The sequence below is a fragment of the Microtus ochrogaster genome, linkage group LG2 (genome assembly GCF_000317375.1).
Source record: "Microtus ochrogaster isolate Prairie Vole_2 linkage group LG2, MicOch1.0, whole genome shotgun sequence".
Lineage (NCBI taxonomy): Eukaryota > Metazoa > Chordata > Mammalia > Rodentia > Cricetidae > Microtus > Microtus ochrogaster.
This window is the reverse complement of record NC_022028.1, coordinates 53,133,340-53,150,194: the sequence shown is the minus strand read 5'-3', so window position 1 is coordinate 53,150,194 and position 16,855 is coordinate 53,133,340. Positions and strand designations below refer to the sequence as shown.

The 16,855-nt window shown below is 55.0% G+C and overlaps 1 protein-coding gene across 1 annotated transcript; it reads right to left on the bottom strand.

The window, feature by feature from the left end:
• Nucleotides 1-535: 535 nt before the first annotated feature.
• Lemd2 (LEM domain containing 2) lies at nucleotides 536-14,367 on the bottom strand. The gene is made up of 9 exons (XM_005360386.3): nucleotides 13,269-14,367; nucleotides 11,331-11,371; nucleotides 9,188-9,263; nucleotides 7,331-7,407; nucleotides 6,316-6,395; nucleotides 4,849-4,994; nucleotides 4,034-4,135; nucleotides 3,860-3,962; nucleotides 536-1,738 (listed from the first exon to the last, which is right to left on the bottom strand). Exons 1-9 carry the CDS (start codon nucleotides 14,029-14,031, stop codon nucleotides 1,588-1,590), a joined length of 1,539 nt encoding a protein of 512 aa, XP_005360443.1. The 5' UTR covers nucleotides 14,032-14,367; the 3' UTR covers nucleotides 536-1,587.
• Nucleotides 14,368-16,855: the final 2,488 nt, after the last annotated feature.

Here is a 16,855-nt window from a genome sequence, read left to right as displayed (position 1 = left end):
TCCTGGGAGACTGCTGTGCTCTGAGAGGCAGGCTGCTGTGAGTGCCAGCTCTGTGGCCTTTTGTTTCCTATTATGTTGCTGTGAATTCTGCTCTCCCAGCAGCTTCTGAGCCATAGAGCAATGGGTTAGCTCGGACAAAAGATGCCAGAGACAGAAGATGGCCAGGCAGACTGGCTGTAAACACAGACCATAGCTAGGCTACCTTGTATCTGAACCACTAGCCTTGGGGACCTGGGGGAGATGAATACCTGTAGAGTAGCCATAGTCTCCTAGAAGCACCCCCTTGCCAACTCTGTGCCCACCAGCCCATTGCTAACGCCCCGGGCCTGGATGTAGGAACATGCCAGCTCTGTTGGCTTTCCCCTCTGGGGCTATTCAGCACTCCCGGGAACCTTGGATGGGGCTCATGCCGCTTCATGCAGCATATCTGAAGCCCATTGCCAAGGCAGCATGGCCTGGACCAGCCTTCTCATTACTCAACATTGCTTTGGGGAGAAAGGGAACGCATTATGAACAAAACCACATCCATTTTCAATAAATATTTTATTCTTCCAATAGTCCCACCCCAATACAAAAGCTGCTTCTAGCTGGAGCCTGAACAGGAAAACAGGCCTTGCCACAGGCCCCTGTGCAGACCCCAGTCCTGCTGATCACCCAGACACAAGCAAATGAGATATTACTAAGTGGAGATGGTGCTTTATTAAGAAACAGAACGGTGACAGGTCTGAGAGCCGGCGTTTGTGCCTTTGGAGGCAGGCATGCCTCACACCCACCCGCCGCCCTCTTGGGCTGTGGTGTGGCTGGCTGGAGGAGTTGCTGGAGTCTACCTCTCAGCTAATGAGGCTCCCCATTGGGTGTTTTGGAGCAGGCCCTCTACTGCACAGCAGGCTAATGGCCCATGCTGCTCCATGTAGCCTGAAGGGGGCAGTGTGCAGCCACAATGCTGCACCCCACCTGTGCCCTGTTCCAGCTCAACAGCCAGGAGAGGCGTTGTCACAGTAAAATAAGGTGGTGAGCCTGCAGGAGGCTGAGGCTCCGCCCTGGTTCAGGGCTGACTTCTCATCTGGAGAGGCACTGAGGCCCAGGCAGCTGGGGCTGGACCCTCCATCCTTTCCAGATCCTGGCCACCTATTCCATCCCTATAGCTGGTTCACTGGCTAGCATCTTCCCCTTTTGGACAAAGAGGCCCATGCAGCAGCAGGACAGGACTCCTCCCTCACCCTCAAGCTCCCTGGAAAACACTGCAAAGGCACGCGGACCAAGTGCCACCGCTCTCCTGCTGCCCCAGCCCACCACCCGACCCACCTCCCAAGCGTGGGGTTGCTGTCTGGCTTTCTGGGAACCTCCAGGGTTCCAACCACTGCCTGTCTTTCCATCCAGGGAGAGCCAGCCCTTCTCCCCTTTCTGTCAGGAAGACTGGCATAAAGGAGCCTCACCCTGCTCTCCCTGCTACCCTAAGGAAGCCCACACGTCCCAGAACTGAGACCAGGAGGGCAATCAAGGCAGGTGTGAATGAGCACCGAAGGTCTGTCTGTGCCCTTGCCCCAGCTGGGTGGCCAGGCCAGGCTGGCTGGAGCAGGCCCTTTCCTATCGCTCTGAGTCAGAGAAGGAGGAAGGTTTAGTCCATCTCCACACCAGCATGTCCTCCCCTGCCACACGATGGGACTCGGTCTGGATTCGCGATTCATTGGAAGCCAGGAATTCCACAGCACGGTCCCACACGCGCTTCATGCGCCGCCTGCAATGGGAGGGTAGAGCTCAGCAGGCATCAGGCTGGCATGGCCTACCTGTCCCACAGAAGGGTGTTTCTAGAGGCTCGCTGCACCTGTCCAGCTGGAGAGCAGAGCACTGCTCTACCAACTCCACAGCTTTAGCACAAGGGCCTGAAGGAGCTGGCAGTGGTGGGCACCCAGGTCCACGTGGGGACTGTGCCTCGCTTACCAGCTAACCTGCACTGTGGAGGCTGCACCCAAGTCCAGCATGCTGCCTATCAGAGCCGTCCAGTCCCGGCACTGCGGGGGAAGGCCAAGTGAAGCCTCTGAGTAAGGAGACACCTCTCCGGGAGTTAGAACCAGGGGCCACTTCCTGTTCTGTGGGTTCCCCTTCCTAACAAAGAGGTTCCATGACGGGGTGTATATGAGTGCCATATCTTCCCTTTACGGCCCCAGTGGTACCAAGGCCACCATCACCATGTGTGGGGAAAGAGCAGCTCTGAGTGTGGGGGCAGGGCCTCCAGAGAGAGGACAATGGAGGAAGTCATTTCTCCGTGGGAGCCAGACGGCCTCTGCCTTTGGCAGGCCAATGCTACACAGTCAAAAGAAAAAGCTTGAAGGATGAAGACGCCAACCTTTATGCCAGGTCCCTAAGGATGCAGTGCCTCATCCACAGGAAGGGACTGACTAGCTCCCGGCCAGCTCCTCACATCTCCACCAGTCCCCTAGGTGTGCCCTTATCCTGGCAGACAGGTTGCCTGGGAGATGGGTCATACTGCGGTGGTGAGACTCCTGGTAGCGCTCAGACCCCTATGTTCAGCTATGCGCTGAGCAAGCCTGTGATGTGGGTGACCTGGCTGCAGCAGAGTACCAGGGCAGGGCACCTCCTCAGCATCTGTCCCCTTTCCAAGGACCCAGAACTGCCCAGTGTCACATGGTTTCCTATGCTTCCTTCTCTAATGCTCCACCAGGGTGTAGACTTTGGGTCTTCCACAGTGCACAGCCAAGTGACCCATGCATGGGGGTGGACAGCTACAGGGGAGCCCTCTGCAAGGCTGTGGAATCCCATTGTATGAGAACAAGGCTTAGACTGGCTGGCTGCACAACTCCCAGCAGGAGTCTAGGTGCAGCAAATGGATTCCCCTGAGAGATAGAATCACCTGAAGACCCATAGCTGACCTCTAAGAGCAGCAGTGGCTCCTGTGGACAGGGACTCCCTGCCAGATGTATGCATGTTGCTGGAGAGCAGCCAGGACTTCTGCTCACCAGAAAAGCATGCTGCTGCTAAACCCAGCAGCAGCACCGGTTTAAAATGGCTCACAAGCAGGGCACAGTGGCCGCTGGTCACACCACACTGAGGAAGTTACCGCACGATGACTATCAGTTCAAGGCCTGCCTGGGCTTAAGTGAGACTCTTCTGCCAGTGGCTGCACAGAAAGGTGACACACAGGTGACAAGACCTGGGGGGAGCACACAGAACGCTACCACAGCAGTCTCGAGTAAGTCCTTTCAATTCCCAAAGCCTGGGCTTCCCCTCCCTTCCGTGCAACCCTCTCTTAGCACCAGGATAGTGTGTATGTGTGGAGGCCACAGGAGCTCAGGGGATATGGCAGGCGACAGTCAGCTAGAGAACAACCTAGTCTACTCTGACGGGCTGCAGTCTATGCTGACCCTGGGCGGGGGGAGGGGGGACCCTGCTGGGTGCCCCATCCACTCCAGCAGGCGTACAGTTTCGTGGTCGTGGTCATAGAGCCCGAAAAGCTCTCTGTCCTCTGGCCAGTGACCAACTCAGAGACAAACTGATGCTGGCCCAAGGGACCCACAAAAGGGGTGTGCCCAAAGGCTGACACTGCTGTGGCTGCTGGTGGCCACCACCTTACAAACACAGGTATGCAGACAGCATCCAGGCGGGACTCACAGGAACAGGAGACCCTGCAGCTGCAACCACCGAGGGGACTAGGGCTCAGCCTCAGCATGTTGGCTAGAGTCCAACTGGCACAAGTCTGCAGAGGAGCAGCGGATGCCCCTTGCCCTCCTGTCTAGCTCCTCTGCCACTCCGAGTCAAGCAGGCAAGGGGCAGGCTGCAATTCCCAGGAGGCTAGTCACATGGCTCCCTGCCATGGGCCTCCCCCAGCAGCAGGACTCACCGACTCTGTGGAGGGATGAGGGTGTCTCGCACGTGGAGGATGCCCACATACGGGTAGCGCTCCATGTCCTGCTCCCAGTCCACATAGTGGTCCTGGACCACATCTACGGGAGAGAGGGAAGTGGTCAGCAGCAGCCCAGCAGGCGCGGGCACCCTTCCGCCAGGAGACACGCACCTATAATCTTCTTCACCATCTCGTACATGGCCTGCTCTTCCTCCTCTAGCTTCCGCCATCGGTACTTCAGAAGGATTAGGAGGCCCCACAGGAAGGCCAGGCCTGGAACACAACGGAACACCATCACTTCCTGAGCAAGGACAGGCTACAAAGTGATTATCTTTCTCCAGCGGCTGTCACCTGAGGGTCCCAGGTACCCAGACCTCAGCCCATCCCGAACTCACATCATCTTCTCCCTCACAGGCTGGAGCCTGTGCTGCGTGCAAACATACTGCCAGGCCTGTGTTCTGAGAGGCTGCAGCTGGTTATAACACCTGGCCCAGGGGAGGCACTGCATGAGGCAGTCTATGATCTCTGTGCCCCAGCTGTTCCTTTTAGAGACCCAGCTACCACTGGAAGGAGACAACCAGGCTCCCTTTCCTCCTGCAGTCTGTATCCACTCTGCTTTCACCTCTGCAGATGTTTGCCATGTTCCTCCTGCATGGAGGTGGTCTGAACACTGGGAACCTGACTGGGCCACTGGAAGCCGCAGAGGCTGACTCCCACAGGGCCCACTCCTCTCAGGAGGCTGTTGGTTCCCTTTCCTATGTAAGCTATGCTACAGATCTAGCCATGAGTCCATGAGGGTACAGACAGCCAAAGCCGAGGTTGTTCTGTTCAGCTCCTGCTTTATTAGCTAGCTCCCAGGAGCGTGAGGCGAAATGACCCTTCGGTGCCTGGCTCGTTCCTCATGCTCAGGCAGCCACTGAGCTGGGCTGCTGGCAAGAGGCACGATGGGAAGGGACAGGAGAGCATGGCAGGCAGCAAGGACTTACACCAGAAGAAGATGAGCACGTGGGTGACGGTAGTGAGCAGGGCACGGCTCAGGCGGCAGCCAACACCCATTCGGGGCCGGGCAGACTCCAGGCAGACCACTTTGTCCACTGTCGTCACCAGCTCAGACGGGTCTTCCCCTTTCAACCTGAAACAAGCCGGGGCAGTAAACGTGCTGGCCTGACCTTACCTTAGCCTGCAGGCAAGGCCACCATGGAGGGCTGGGGCCTCCCTTGCTCAGAGCAGCCTGAAGGGCCTGGCTGTGCTCCTTCCTGCAAGTCCCACACTGGCTACTTAGGAAGCAGCAGCTTTGAAGATGGCAGCGAGCTTGAACCCCTGCCGCTGACGAGGCGTCCCCCTCTGCTGGGTCTTTGGCAGCCTCTTTCAGCGTGCAGAAGATTAAGCTGTAAATTGGACCCCACCTCCCAGCACAGAGAAACGGCAATGTGTTACTGAATCCCTGGCTTTGCAGGAGCGTGGAACTGAAAGATGGAAGCTGGGCAGCAGCGCTCTCCCTGTGAGGAGCAGGCGCGAAAGCTGTTTAAGTGTAATCCGTGAGGCCCATGGCAACTGGGATCCACCAGACCCTGGCACCCTGCTTTGAACCAAGCGGTTGGTGAGGCATGTGAGGATCTGCAGGGACACCGATGCCCACCCCATGCTCTCTGGAATGGCTGCTACGTGACGCCCCATTTTCAACATGGCTGTCTGAGCTTGCTCAGCCACCCTCCAGCTGCCTTCCCCAGCAGGAAAAGGCAAGTGTCATCATTCTTCTGTGCTGGCAGCTCCAGTGCGTGCTGTGGAGGGGAAAATCCGTATTCTCCTCTGCCTTTCTCAACACAGGAAAATCGCTCAGCCGCTCAAGGCAGCTGCTTTTAAGCCATTGGATCTTAATCGTGCCACGCATCCAGTTACCAAGCTTTAGGCCGAGCCGCCAAGGGGCTGTGTGGATGCAGTGTGATGGAATTAGTAATTTGGGTGGATTAGAGAAAAAGAGAACAAAACCCCAGAGTGTGTGTTAATAGCAGGAGCTGGAACCGGAACAGAGATTCTGACAAAGAGCTATGGAGGAGACTGTGCGGTCTGCACCTTCGCAGGGCAGGCATCTCCAGGGCTGCTTGGCACAGGCTGGGGCTCCTTCCCCACCGCTACCTTTGCTAATAGTGCTCGCTAGCAATGCAAACTCAGGGAAACTGCCTGGTCAGAAGAGAAGTCAGCACTTCCCAAGGCATCTCCATACTGAGTGAGAGGAAGGCACAGACAATCTCCTTCCTCGGTGAGCTGGTCAGCGGCAGCTACTAGAGGAAGGACTGACAGATGAATTAGCAGGCTCGGACCCCAACATCTGGACTGAGCGGTGCTGCTCCCTAGTCTGCAGCACCGTGCCTGCCCTCTGCTATCTCGCTCCAGGCCTTGGGTACGTGAAGAAGTCCGCACGGGGAGGACAGTGGCAGCTCAGCTACACTCACCAGATGCCCACATCCTTGTTGCTGCTCAGTATCCAGGTCAGCGCGGCCTCAAACTTTGCAGAGGGGCTGCTGGTCACATTCTGTGGGGTGGAAGATGGGGTTAGTTCTGCCTCAGATGCAGCTGCCAGGACAAGATTCTGAGGCTGGATTGCAAAGCCCTCTCCCGTGCCCACCACATGCTCATGCACAAAAAACAGGCAGGGACGGCAAGCTGGGAGGAAGGCCAAGAGGATGATGCGAAGCACAGCGGGCAAACAAGGCAGGTCTGAGGCAGCAAGGAAGGCATTAAGCAAAGGCTGGAAGCAGCAGCCAACGAGCAGGCACAGCCGGCACCAGAGGAGGGGGGGGGGTCACAAAATAGCACCAGGGTTGGAGGCTGGTCCCAGCTATGCAGCCTCTGAAACTCCCTGGCTCTCTACAGACCGTGGTTTCCTCATCCATGAGGTGAAATTAAACTACACCGCCCTTCAGACCCTACAAACCCTGAAGCTATATAATTCTTCCACACAGAGGCACAAAGAAAGGCAAATGGAAGCTGAGCAGCCAAAAGGAGTCACAGAGGACAGGAGACAGAGGGCAGGTGTGCCTCCCAAGGGGCAGGCCTGAGGACCCTTTGAGGTCCTATGAAGAAGGGGCTGCCTGCCATGGCCATTCAGCTGGTGAAGGGGCCTCAGGTTGGACCAGACCACCTGCCCACACTCAGCAAGACTAGCCCTGGGGCACAGTCCCCTCCATGGTGGCCCAATGATCCACTAAATCTAAAAGAAAGAAAATCAAAAGCCGCAAAGCAAATACAAAACAACAAGGGAAGGAAAAAATAGGAAGCCACAGCCTTGCAGGGAGCAGCAGTGCAGGGCCTGACAAATCAACAGGAAGCTGCAGCCTTGCAGGGCACAGCAGTGCAGGGCCAGACAAATCAACAGGAAGCTGTAGCCTTGCAGGGCGCAGCAGTGCAGGGCCCAACAAATCAACAGGAAGCTGCAGCCTTGCAGGGTGCAGCAGTCAGCCTACTCACAGCTATGTACTCCTGAGCCTCCACAACAGGAATGCATTTGCTTTTTAGCTTCTCTGGATTGCCGCACTCAAAATTACCTAGGAGGGGGGAAAGACACATTCAAACAGAGAAGAGGTGAAAAACCAAACCCTTGCAAAGGGCCTAAAAATACAGAGAATCAAGCCATCAGCTCTGATCAGGAGCATTGGCCCAGCAGCACCCAGCTTCTGTGGGGCATCTTCACTCTGCAGCAAGATCAAAAGCCACTTAGCTTGGATCGATTCCAGATCATTAAAGCCTGACCTGCAAAGCAGAGCAGCGATTTGCATTAAATGACTGAAAAGCTGCCCAATGCCAAAGTCTGTTTGCGGCTGATCCTAGAAGGATCAGACAGAGAGCGGAATGGCACTATAAATACACACAGCCTGGGAAAAGATGGGCGGGAGGCGGTCACCAGACTCTGATCCGGACACACGCTGGAACCTGGAAGCCAAGCCCATTGTTAGAGATCCTGGGGAGTGATGTCCAGAAGGAACCCAGGAAAGATGAGAGTCTGTGGGGCGTCGGCTGACATGCCAAGGGCAGCTCCTCTAAGCACCCAAGAGGCTGGCCCCACCTTGTCCTGCCAGCCTTCAAGGCCTGGGCTAAAGACACCTCTTGAGATGCCCCAGCAGACCTAAGCATGCTGCTGCTGCTGCAGGCCCTCCTCCACAGGGCTTCCTGCCAGGCTCTGCAGGGACGGCATAGGATGAGGCACATACAAGGTGTCTGACACTCATGCACAGCCTCACCTGGAGGCTCAGCCTGGCCAAGGGGTGTATGTGTATGTGCACTGGAGAAAGGAGCAGTTTTTGACTTGTCTCTAACACAACCAAGTCTTCCTACTTCAACACTGCTCTTGGCCCTGCGTTTTCTGAGGCTGAGGCAGCTGCTCTGATCCTCCTGCCACACCTGGACTAGCCTTGCCCTGGCTGGGCACATCAAGCCCTGATTGGTTTCTTCTGTCCTCTTTCCATCTCAGAGCTTGGCCAATGAGGCTTAAAGATGATTTCTGCTTTAATGACACAGCATCATCCAGCCTCTGGGCCTCTGTCTTCTCAGAAGCGGCTCTCACAACACGTCATGGCCTAGCCTGCTGGACTGGGGTCCTGTGGCCTGACACCTGACTTCCTAACACTACTCCCTATTCTCCTGCCCATTACTGCCTGTCATTTTGGTGTCCTTGCCTGCCCCTCTCTGCACACACACACACCCGGGTCAAGCTGTGCTGGCAGAGTATTTTCCTGACAGCTCTGGCTATGTCACTGCTCCCTGCAGCGTGGCCCATTGTCCTATAAGAACACAAGCATCCACTTCATATCCTACCAGGGCCAGGACAACACCCAGGCCATGGTTTATCTCTAGCAGGGGAAGGGAAAGGTGTACTTCCTATTTCCTCTCGGCAACAGTGAACTTCAGCCCTTGCCTTGAGGGCAGCAGGGGCCAAGGCCCTGGATGGCATAAGGGAGGTGGCGGGAGCTGAGAACTAGCGTAGAGTGGAGCTGCCCTACGGCAGGCTGCCACAGACCACCTGGGCCTTCCTACAAACAAGGAGACCGGGACCAGTGCCTCAGGTCCAGGGGTCTTCCAAGGCCTGCTCCCTTCCAACCAACACAGGGGCCCTTAGCAAGTGGGGGGAGGCAAAATCTTGTACCTGCTAAGAGGCCCATGTGTTGGTGGACCCCTTCCCTTGAAGGAGAAGGGAGATCCAGGTCTATACTGTACGCCCACAATGCTGGGAACAATGAGTTTGAGTGGTGGGTAGGAAACTAAGGCTTGGCAGTGGTGGGCTGTCTTGGCCAGACTGACTGGGGCACTCCAGGGCTGGGGGCTACTCACCTGCTTGGATGGCCAGGAAGTTGTACAGCTCATGCAACAGCTCCAGCAAGGCCGCCTTCTGCTTGGCCTGGCAGAACTGAAAAGCAGAACAGTCAAGGGTCTGCCAGGGTCTGCAGTCACACTGCCATGTCCATCTGGACAACAAGGAACACCTCTACGCTTTAGGGCTTTCTTTCTTGTTTTCTGAGACACAGTGTGATGTAGAGCAGGCTGGCCGTGAACTGGTTATGTAACTAAACTGATCTTTGTGCTCCTGTCTCCACTGTCTTGTGCCAAGCCTGCTGTATGCAGTGCTGGAGATGGGGCTCAGGGCCTCAAGCGCGCTAGACGTCACTTCACCAACTGCGCACACCCAGCCCCACCTCCTAGTTCTACATGGGAGAAATACATCTGCAGAGGGCTGGCAGGGAGACTCGGTTCTGCGGCATAAAGACAGTAACAAAGGGATGGCTACCCATGGCTCTAGCTAGATTCTTGAGAAGGAAGAGCAAGGATTGGCACCACAGCTTGCAGAGACTAGAGGGGACAGTGCGGAATGTCAGTGACCACGGGAAGCATGGGGCCTTGCCTGAGTGGGGACTGCAGTGGGGACTCCATGTGAGCTCACGTACAAACCACTTGCACGGGCTGACACGACCCAGAGGAAACAGGCAGATGGTACCAGACAGAAGACGGCCTGATTAAGACAACACACCCACTCCCAGCCTGTCCCTACATTCTCCACAGCAGAGGCAGAAAGAAAAAGTGTCAGAACCCTCTGCTGCCGACAAGACTAAGAACACTTAGCTGATACTTAAATACTTGTCTGGATTTTGGGTGAACCAGGCCACCCAAAAGAAACTCAGCAAGAACCTCACTGGGGCCAAAAAGTATGTCCCTGCCTGCCTGCTCCTGGGCCCACCTGCCATGAAGGCCAACCGTGCCCAAAGCAAGCAGAAAATGAATCTTGTGTGGCTATGGCTGTCCTATCACAGATGTGGGATTGGTTACAAATCCTCAAAGTCTAGAGCCCAAAGCCCAGAGCGCCAGTCAGTGGAAGGGAGCAGCTTGGCACAGTCCAGCAGGGACCTGCAGGGCGTCTGTCTGGGCACGCAGATCTTGGCTCACAGAAGGACCGGACCACCTCTGCAGATCATGAAGGACTAGGTCAAAGAGCCTGTTCTGACTAAGGGCAGAGGGTCCTGGTAGAAAGCTATAGTGTTCTCGTTCTCCCATTTGTCCTCTCTGGCTGCCTGCTTCTGGAGCACACTGTGTAATCACCAGGCCAGCTTTATGATGGAGAGCAGATTAAACTTATTACGAGCCTGGTTTTGCAGAACAACTGGGAAGCAAAAATGCTTGGTGGATGACAGCAATAAAGGAACGTCGTAAACCACCGGCAAACAGGACACGTCAGAAGCCAAGGAAATAAAACCAGGGTATCTGCAGCAGGCTGCCCTTCATTAACAGAAGAGCCGATGCGGGTGCCCTACCTTCGCTAGCCCCTGGCTGCAGGGGCCTGGCACCCACACTTAATAATTAGAGCACTAAGTCATGCCCTCTAGCAGCACGCACCTCCTCCTGGTGGATTTATGACCTGAAAATTTACTGCCTCCTCTCCTCCTCAGACCATCACAGAACCGGCTTCCTGGCTGTGCGTGAATGCTGTCACATGATTCATAGGCCGGGACCACTCTCCTTCCCTAAACATTATTTGTGGGGAATGTGAGGGCTTCATAAAACAAATCGAAACATGGGCTAAGAGGGCTAATTCCCCTCAACTGGCCCCCTGATGTGTCAAATCTGCAATCAGAACACTGCCAGGAAGACAGATGCACACCTGAGGAAGGGCAACCCTGAGATCTCATGTTAGCCACCAGCAGCCCTGCATTCCACACCAGTGGGCTGGAGAGGTGCGCCAGCCCCCAGGCCCTGAACCGCCTCGGATACTCCCACTGATAGGCGAGCATCTGTAAGAAGCCCAGGGCTGGATCTGAGGAGCTCAGTCCTCCATATTCAGTTTGACACAGACCTCACAGAACACGATGTGATTCTGGTACAATCTGGGAAGCTCTCCCTGAAAAGGATCCTATTATGACCTGGGAGTTTACCTCCCAGCAGAGGCTCGAGTCTTCAGAAGAGTAAAAACGGCAGAGAAACTCACCTCATCTGTTTTCCTCTCACAGTCCACCGGCAACAATTTCACTGAGATCAAGAAAAGAAAGGCAGAGATTAGCGGTGGGACTCAGAAGACAACAGAGACTTCTCAAAATCCAAGGGAAGCGAAACTCGGCCGACACCAAGTGGAGCCAGGAAGATGCCATCCCACACTGACGCATGTACAAACGGACAGGAAGACCCAAGGGGTTCCCCGTGCTGGACCAGGACAAGAAGAGCTGGGACCTCATTCGGGCTGCAAATGAGCGCCAGGTTCTTGGGTGATTTAACCCCTTGGCACCTGTTTCTTTATCTGTGAAATGGGGTCCCCCAGACCTTCCTAAAAGGGAGTGCACACAGCTGTAATCCCAGCACTCAGGAGGCTAAGGAGGGGCTGCCACAAGTTTGAGGTCAGTTTGGCCTACAGAGAGGATGTTGTCTGCTCTTGCAGAGGACGTGGGTTCGATTCCCAGCACCCACATGGCTGCTCACAACCATCTCTAACTCCAGGTGTGAGAATCCAATGCCCTCTTCTGGCCTCCTTGGGCACTGCATGCATGTGGTATAGATGCACAGTAGGCCAAACACCCATATGCATAAAATAAAAACAATGGCCTTCCCTACTTAATTCAGGGAGTTAGGCTCAAGACAACATACAGACAAGTCTTATGCACCGTAAACGACAGCATGCCAAGTAAGAATACTATTTTAGAAGGGAACTCTAGGAAATCCTGGCTATGAATTCTCAAAGCTTGTCTTGAATCATCCTAAGCAGCGAGGAGCAGCACAGCACGAGGTGAGGTCCGGAATGGCCACAGCCCAGCACAGTGAGCTGGCATCAGGTCGGCAGAGCTCTAGGAGGCCCATACACTATTCCAAGCTGATAAGCAGCTCCAGCCACGGTGGAGCAGTCCTGTGGGCGTTAGCCCAAAGGGCCATTTACCTCAACACCTGCCACAGTGAGCCAGCCATTCCTGCTAGGCATGGGAAGACGTGAGCTTGACTCAAGGCTGGCAAGAGTATTAACCACCTTCATGCTTCACAAAGAATATTAGCAACCGGAGAACTCAAGTTTCCTTTTATACCTAGATTTGTTATAAAATGATATGGGCCTGGTGACTCAGCTAGGGGAAGTTAAGGCAAGATCATAGGTTCAAAGCCATCCTGAACCACAAAGTGAGTTCAAGACTAGCCTAGGTAACCTAGGGAGCCCCTGCTTCAAAATCATTTTCAGAAGTTGGCTGGCGAGTGTAGCTCAGTGGTAGCATGCTTGTCTGACATGAGACCTGAAATACATCCCCCTAGAGCAGAGGAGGGAACTATCACGAAAACTTTTTTTCTTTTGTTAGAATCAAGGGTAACAGGCAGCTTCCATTTGGAAACCCCAATCCTCGGCTGTCTCCTGCACCCCTCCAGGGATGTGGAGTCATATACCTGAGTGTGGGCAGAGAAGTCTGGTAAGCTGCCTGGCTCACAGGCCCTCTCCTAGTACAGCCTTAAGCACCCCATTGGTAGGATCAGTTTAAGCGCAAAGACTCTCCCACACCTGTGCCACAGGCAGGGCTAGAATCCTTTGGACAGATGAAGGCCTGGTTTTTTTGGCACTACAAAGATCAGGGCACAACCAGGCACTCCCAGGCGCCTGGCGATTCTCTGGAGCCTTCAAAGGGGCTGTCAAGTGTGAATGAGCAGGAGGTGAAAAGGGAAGGAAACCGAGGGGCAAGGAGTGGGCCTGTCTGTCAGGAGTAGGCATGTAGCTCTCTCTCCTCCAGAGGCTGTGGAAGAACTCAGCCTGCCCCTAGCCATGGCTGAAAGGGAGACACTAGCGGGGAGAGGAAGCAGAGAGGAAGATAAAGTGGAGCTCAAAGTGCTGCAGACGCTGGAAGGAGGAAAGTGAGAGGCAGTCGGTGCCTTTGAGCCATCCCCTTGCCGGCCCGGGACGTACTGTTGTCCTCCGCCTCCTGCGGCGCCGAGGGCTTGCCCATCTTCACCCAGAGGATGCCCAGAAAGACGAGCAGCAGCCCCAGGCTGGCACAGAGCAGCAGGCGCGACAGACAGCGCTCCAGCCGCCGGCCCGCCTCAGGTCGGGCCCGCACGGCGCCCGCGTAGCCCGTTCGCGTGGCCTTCAGGCCGGGGCGCGCGTCGGCGCGGAGGAGCGCGGAGGGCGGCCGCGCAGAGGCCGAGGACGGGGCCCACCAGTGGCGGGTCGGGCCCAGAGCGGCCCTGTCGGGCGTCCGGGCATCCTCGTCCTCCTCGGAGCTGCCCCGGACCGAGGCGCGGCGCCGTAGCGGCCCGGGGCGGGCGGGGTAGGCAAGGCCGCGGCTTCGGGCCCAGGGAGAGGCGGGGGCCCCGAAGTCGCCGTAAGGCCCTGAGGTGTCGGGGGCCGCGCTCGAGGCCGGCGGGGAGAGCCCGGGCTCCGCCCGCAAGAAGGACGCGGTGGGCCGCGCGCGCAGCGGCGCTTCCTCGCGGAGCCGGGCTTCCTCCCGCGGCCGTTCGGGGCTCCGAGGCCGGGCCTCCTCCCGCAGCCGCTCGTCGTCGCGCAGCCGGGCCTCCTCCCGCAGTCGCTCGTCGTCGCGCAGCCGGGCCTCGCCCCGCAGGCGGCGCAGCTTGTTGCGGTAGACGTTCCGAGTGGTGTCGGTGATGGGGCCTGGCTGGAAGCCCAGGGCCTGCAGCTCCCGCCGCAGCTCCAGGTCCGACAGGCCGGCCATGGCCAGGACACCGCCCCCTCGCCCGCCCCCGGCGCGCACCGCACCCGGAACTGCTCCCGCCGGCAGCCGCGGCAGAGCGGGCGGGGCCGCGCGCCATGATGGGAAGGTCGGGTTTGGGCGCCATATTGGGAAGGGCGGAGCCTGGCGGCCAGGTCCGCCATGATGAGAAGGTCCAAGAGTTGGTTTGTTCGTTTTTGGCGGTGGTGGGGGTGTTTTCAACCCATCCCCCGCCCTCTAGTTTTCCTTTGTCTGTTAGACCTAGCGGTGTTAATATTTGATCCTAATATAGTGTTAGCGTGTGGTATATATTCAATAAAACGCTGATTTATGTTATGGATGAGCTTCTCAAAGGTGTAAGAAAGCAAACGCCAATAGATCAGGATCCCTGTCAGTCTCGGGGTGGGAGTGGGGGCTGTGTGTGGCTGGGCGTGGTTTGGGTGGTGGAGTATATGCCATGCTCTCTGAGCCCTTATCTTGACTCCTTCAGACACGCACTTGGTCAATGGTGAACATCAAAACCTTGGGGGTTTGAGAGATGGCTCTGCAGTTAAGGGCACTTGCTACTCTTGCAGAGGAACTGGGTTTGGGTCCCAGTACGTAAATGGTGTCTCACAACCATTGGTAACTCCAGTTCCAGTGGATCTGATTCTGGCCTCCACAGATACTGCATGAATATGGTGCACATGTGGGCAAAACACTCATGCATAAAATAAAAACCAACAATTATATAATAAGTATATAAAACATATGGTGTTTTAAAGTGCAGCTCTGGGACAGACTGGTCCGCAGTGGCCACAGAGGTAATGTTGCAGGATACTGATTACTGAAGAAGTCTCTGTTTACCCCACCTGCCTGAGGAATGGCCAATAGCTAGGCAGGACTTCCAGGCAGAAATAGGAACTTTGGGAAGACAGACAGGGAGGAAGGTGGACTTACAGCACTGAGGGAAGGTAGCAAGCCACAGTGGCAGAACTGTAGTATTGTGGGCTGTTTGATCACACTTTGTGAAAGGTGTCTTCTGATTGGCTTAACAAAAAAACTGAAGAGCCAATAGCTAGTCAGAAATCTGAGGTGCTGGGGAAGACACCAGTGAGATGCAGAGCAAGTTGATGTACAGAATGGAAGAGAGGTAAAATGCCTGTGACAGAACACAGACTAATATAAACAGGCTAATTTAAGTTGTAAGAACTAGTTGGAAGCAAGCCGCAGCTAACGGCCACATCTCTGTGTCATTATTGGGGGCTGGCAGTCCAACAAGAAAGACTCACTACAACCTAGGTTAATATAAATGTAAGTTGTTGTTTTTTGTTGTTGTTGTTTGAGACAGGGTTTCTCAGTAGCTTTGGAGCCTGTCCTGGAACTAGATCTTGTAGACCAGGCTGGCCTTGAAATCACAGAGATCCACCTGCCTCTGCCTCCCAAGTGCTGGGATTAAAGGTGTGCACCACCATTGCCTAGCCATAAATGTAAGTTTTAAGAGCTAGTTGGGAACAAGCCTAAGCTAAGGCCAAGCTTTCATACTTAATAAAAAGTCTCCATGTCATTATTTGGGAGCTGGCAGTCTAAAGAAAGACCTGTGTGTTGGGGACTGTGGACCCCCAGACCCTGAATTTCCTGTGACCCCCTTGCCTGCCAGAGTAAACAACTCATTATGCTTGCAGCTGCTCTGAGCAAAACAACTTGTTTTCCTGTGCTTGCAGTTGCTCTGAGCACAAGACAGGAGAGTGGTTACTGGTGGCTTGCAACCGAAGGATCCCGGGAGCTACTGCGTGGTTGTTGGTAAGGGAAGGCACTATATAAGCTGCCCTGGAACACAATAAAGTTGACATTCTTGGGGAATTTAAGGATGGCCTGGGTCTATGTCTCTGTCTCTGTGTGTGTTTTCAATCTCCATCCCCTTGCCCAGCTCATGAACCATCCCATAGTGCAGACACTACACCTGTGTTTCGGGCTTTATTGGACTGTCGGAACACCAAATCAAAACACAGAGACTTTTTAATTATGAATGTTCAGTCTTATGCTTGTCCCACTAGTTCTTATAACTTACTTTAACGTGTTTCTCTTCATCTACATTTTGCCTCAGGGCTTTTTACCTTTCTTTCCTTCTGTGTGTCCTACTCCATAGCTGTCTGTCTGTCTGTCCCTGAGACTCTCCCTTTTTTTTCTCCTTCATTCTATCTCCTCGCTCTCCTCTTGAGCCTACATTCCTCCTCCTATTTATTCTTTCTGCTCACTAGCCCCACCTATCCTTCTACTGCCTAGCTATTGGCCATTTGGCTTTTTATTAGACCAATCAAGTTCCTTAAGCAGGCAAGGTAAAACAGCAACACATCTTTAAACAAATGCAACACAAACAAGTGTAACACATCTTTGCCTAGTTAAAGTAATATTCCACAGCAGATCTGTTACAAAGTGACTCCAAATCGGTCATGGAGACAGGATTCCTGTGTCCTGGGCTCCCGTGCTTGGGCAGATGAGTTTGGTCAGAAGAGACTTTGTGGCACCTGGTGGAACTCCGATGAAAGATGGGGTTGGGAGACCCCTGTACCCTATAGTCTATGACTTAGGGGATGAGCTGCAGAACCTTGCAATTTGTTTTCCAGTCTGCAACCGCCCAGTGTGTGCTAATTCCCAGTTAACATTCCTAGCCTGTTTCCCAGAATCCCCAGAGGCTGCCACAAGGATTAGGAGAGGTGATTTGTGTTAGGGCCTCATGAGGGCCCCAGAACACCCTCCTCTCTCACCCAAGTCTTTGCAGCTGTTGGGAGCCTTGGGGACAGGGGCAGTGGTTTGGTTCTGTGAAAGGTCTTAGTGGGAATCCGAA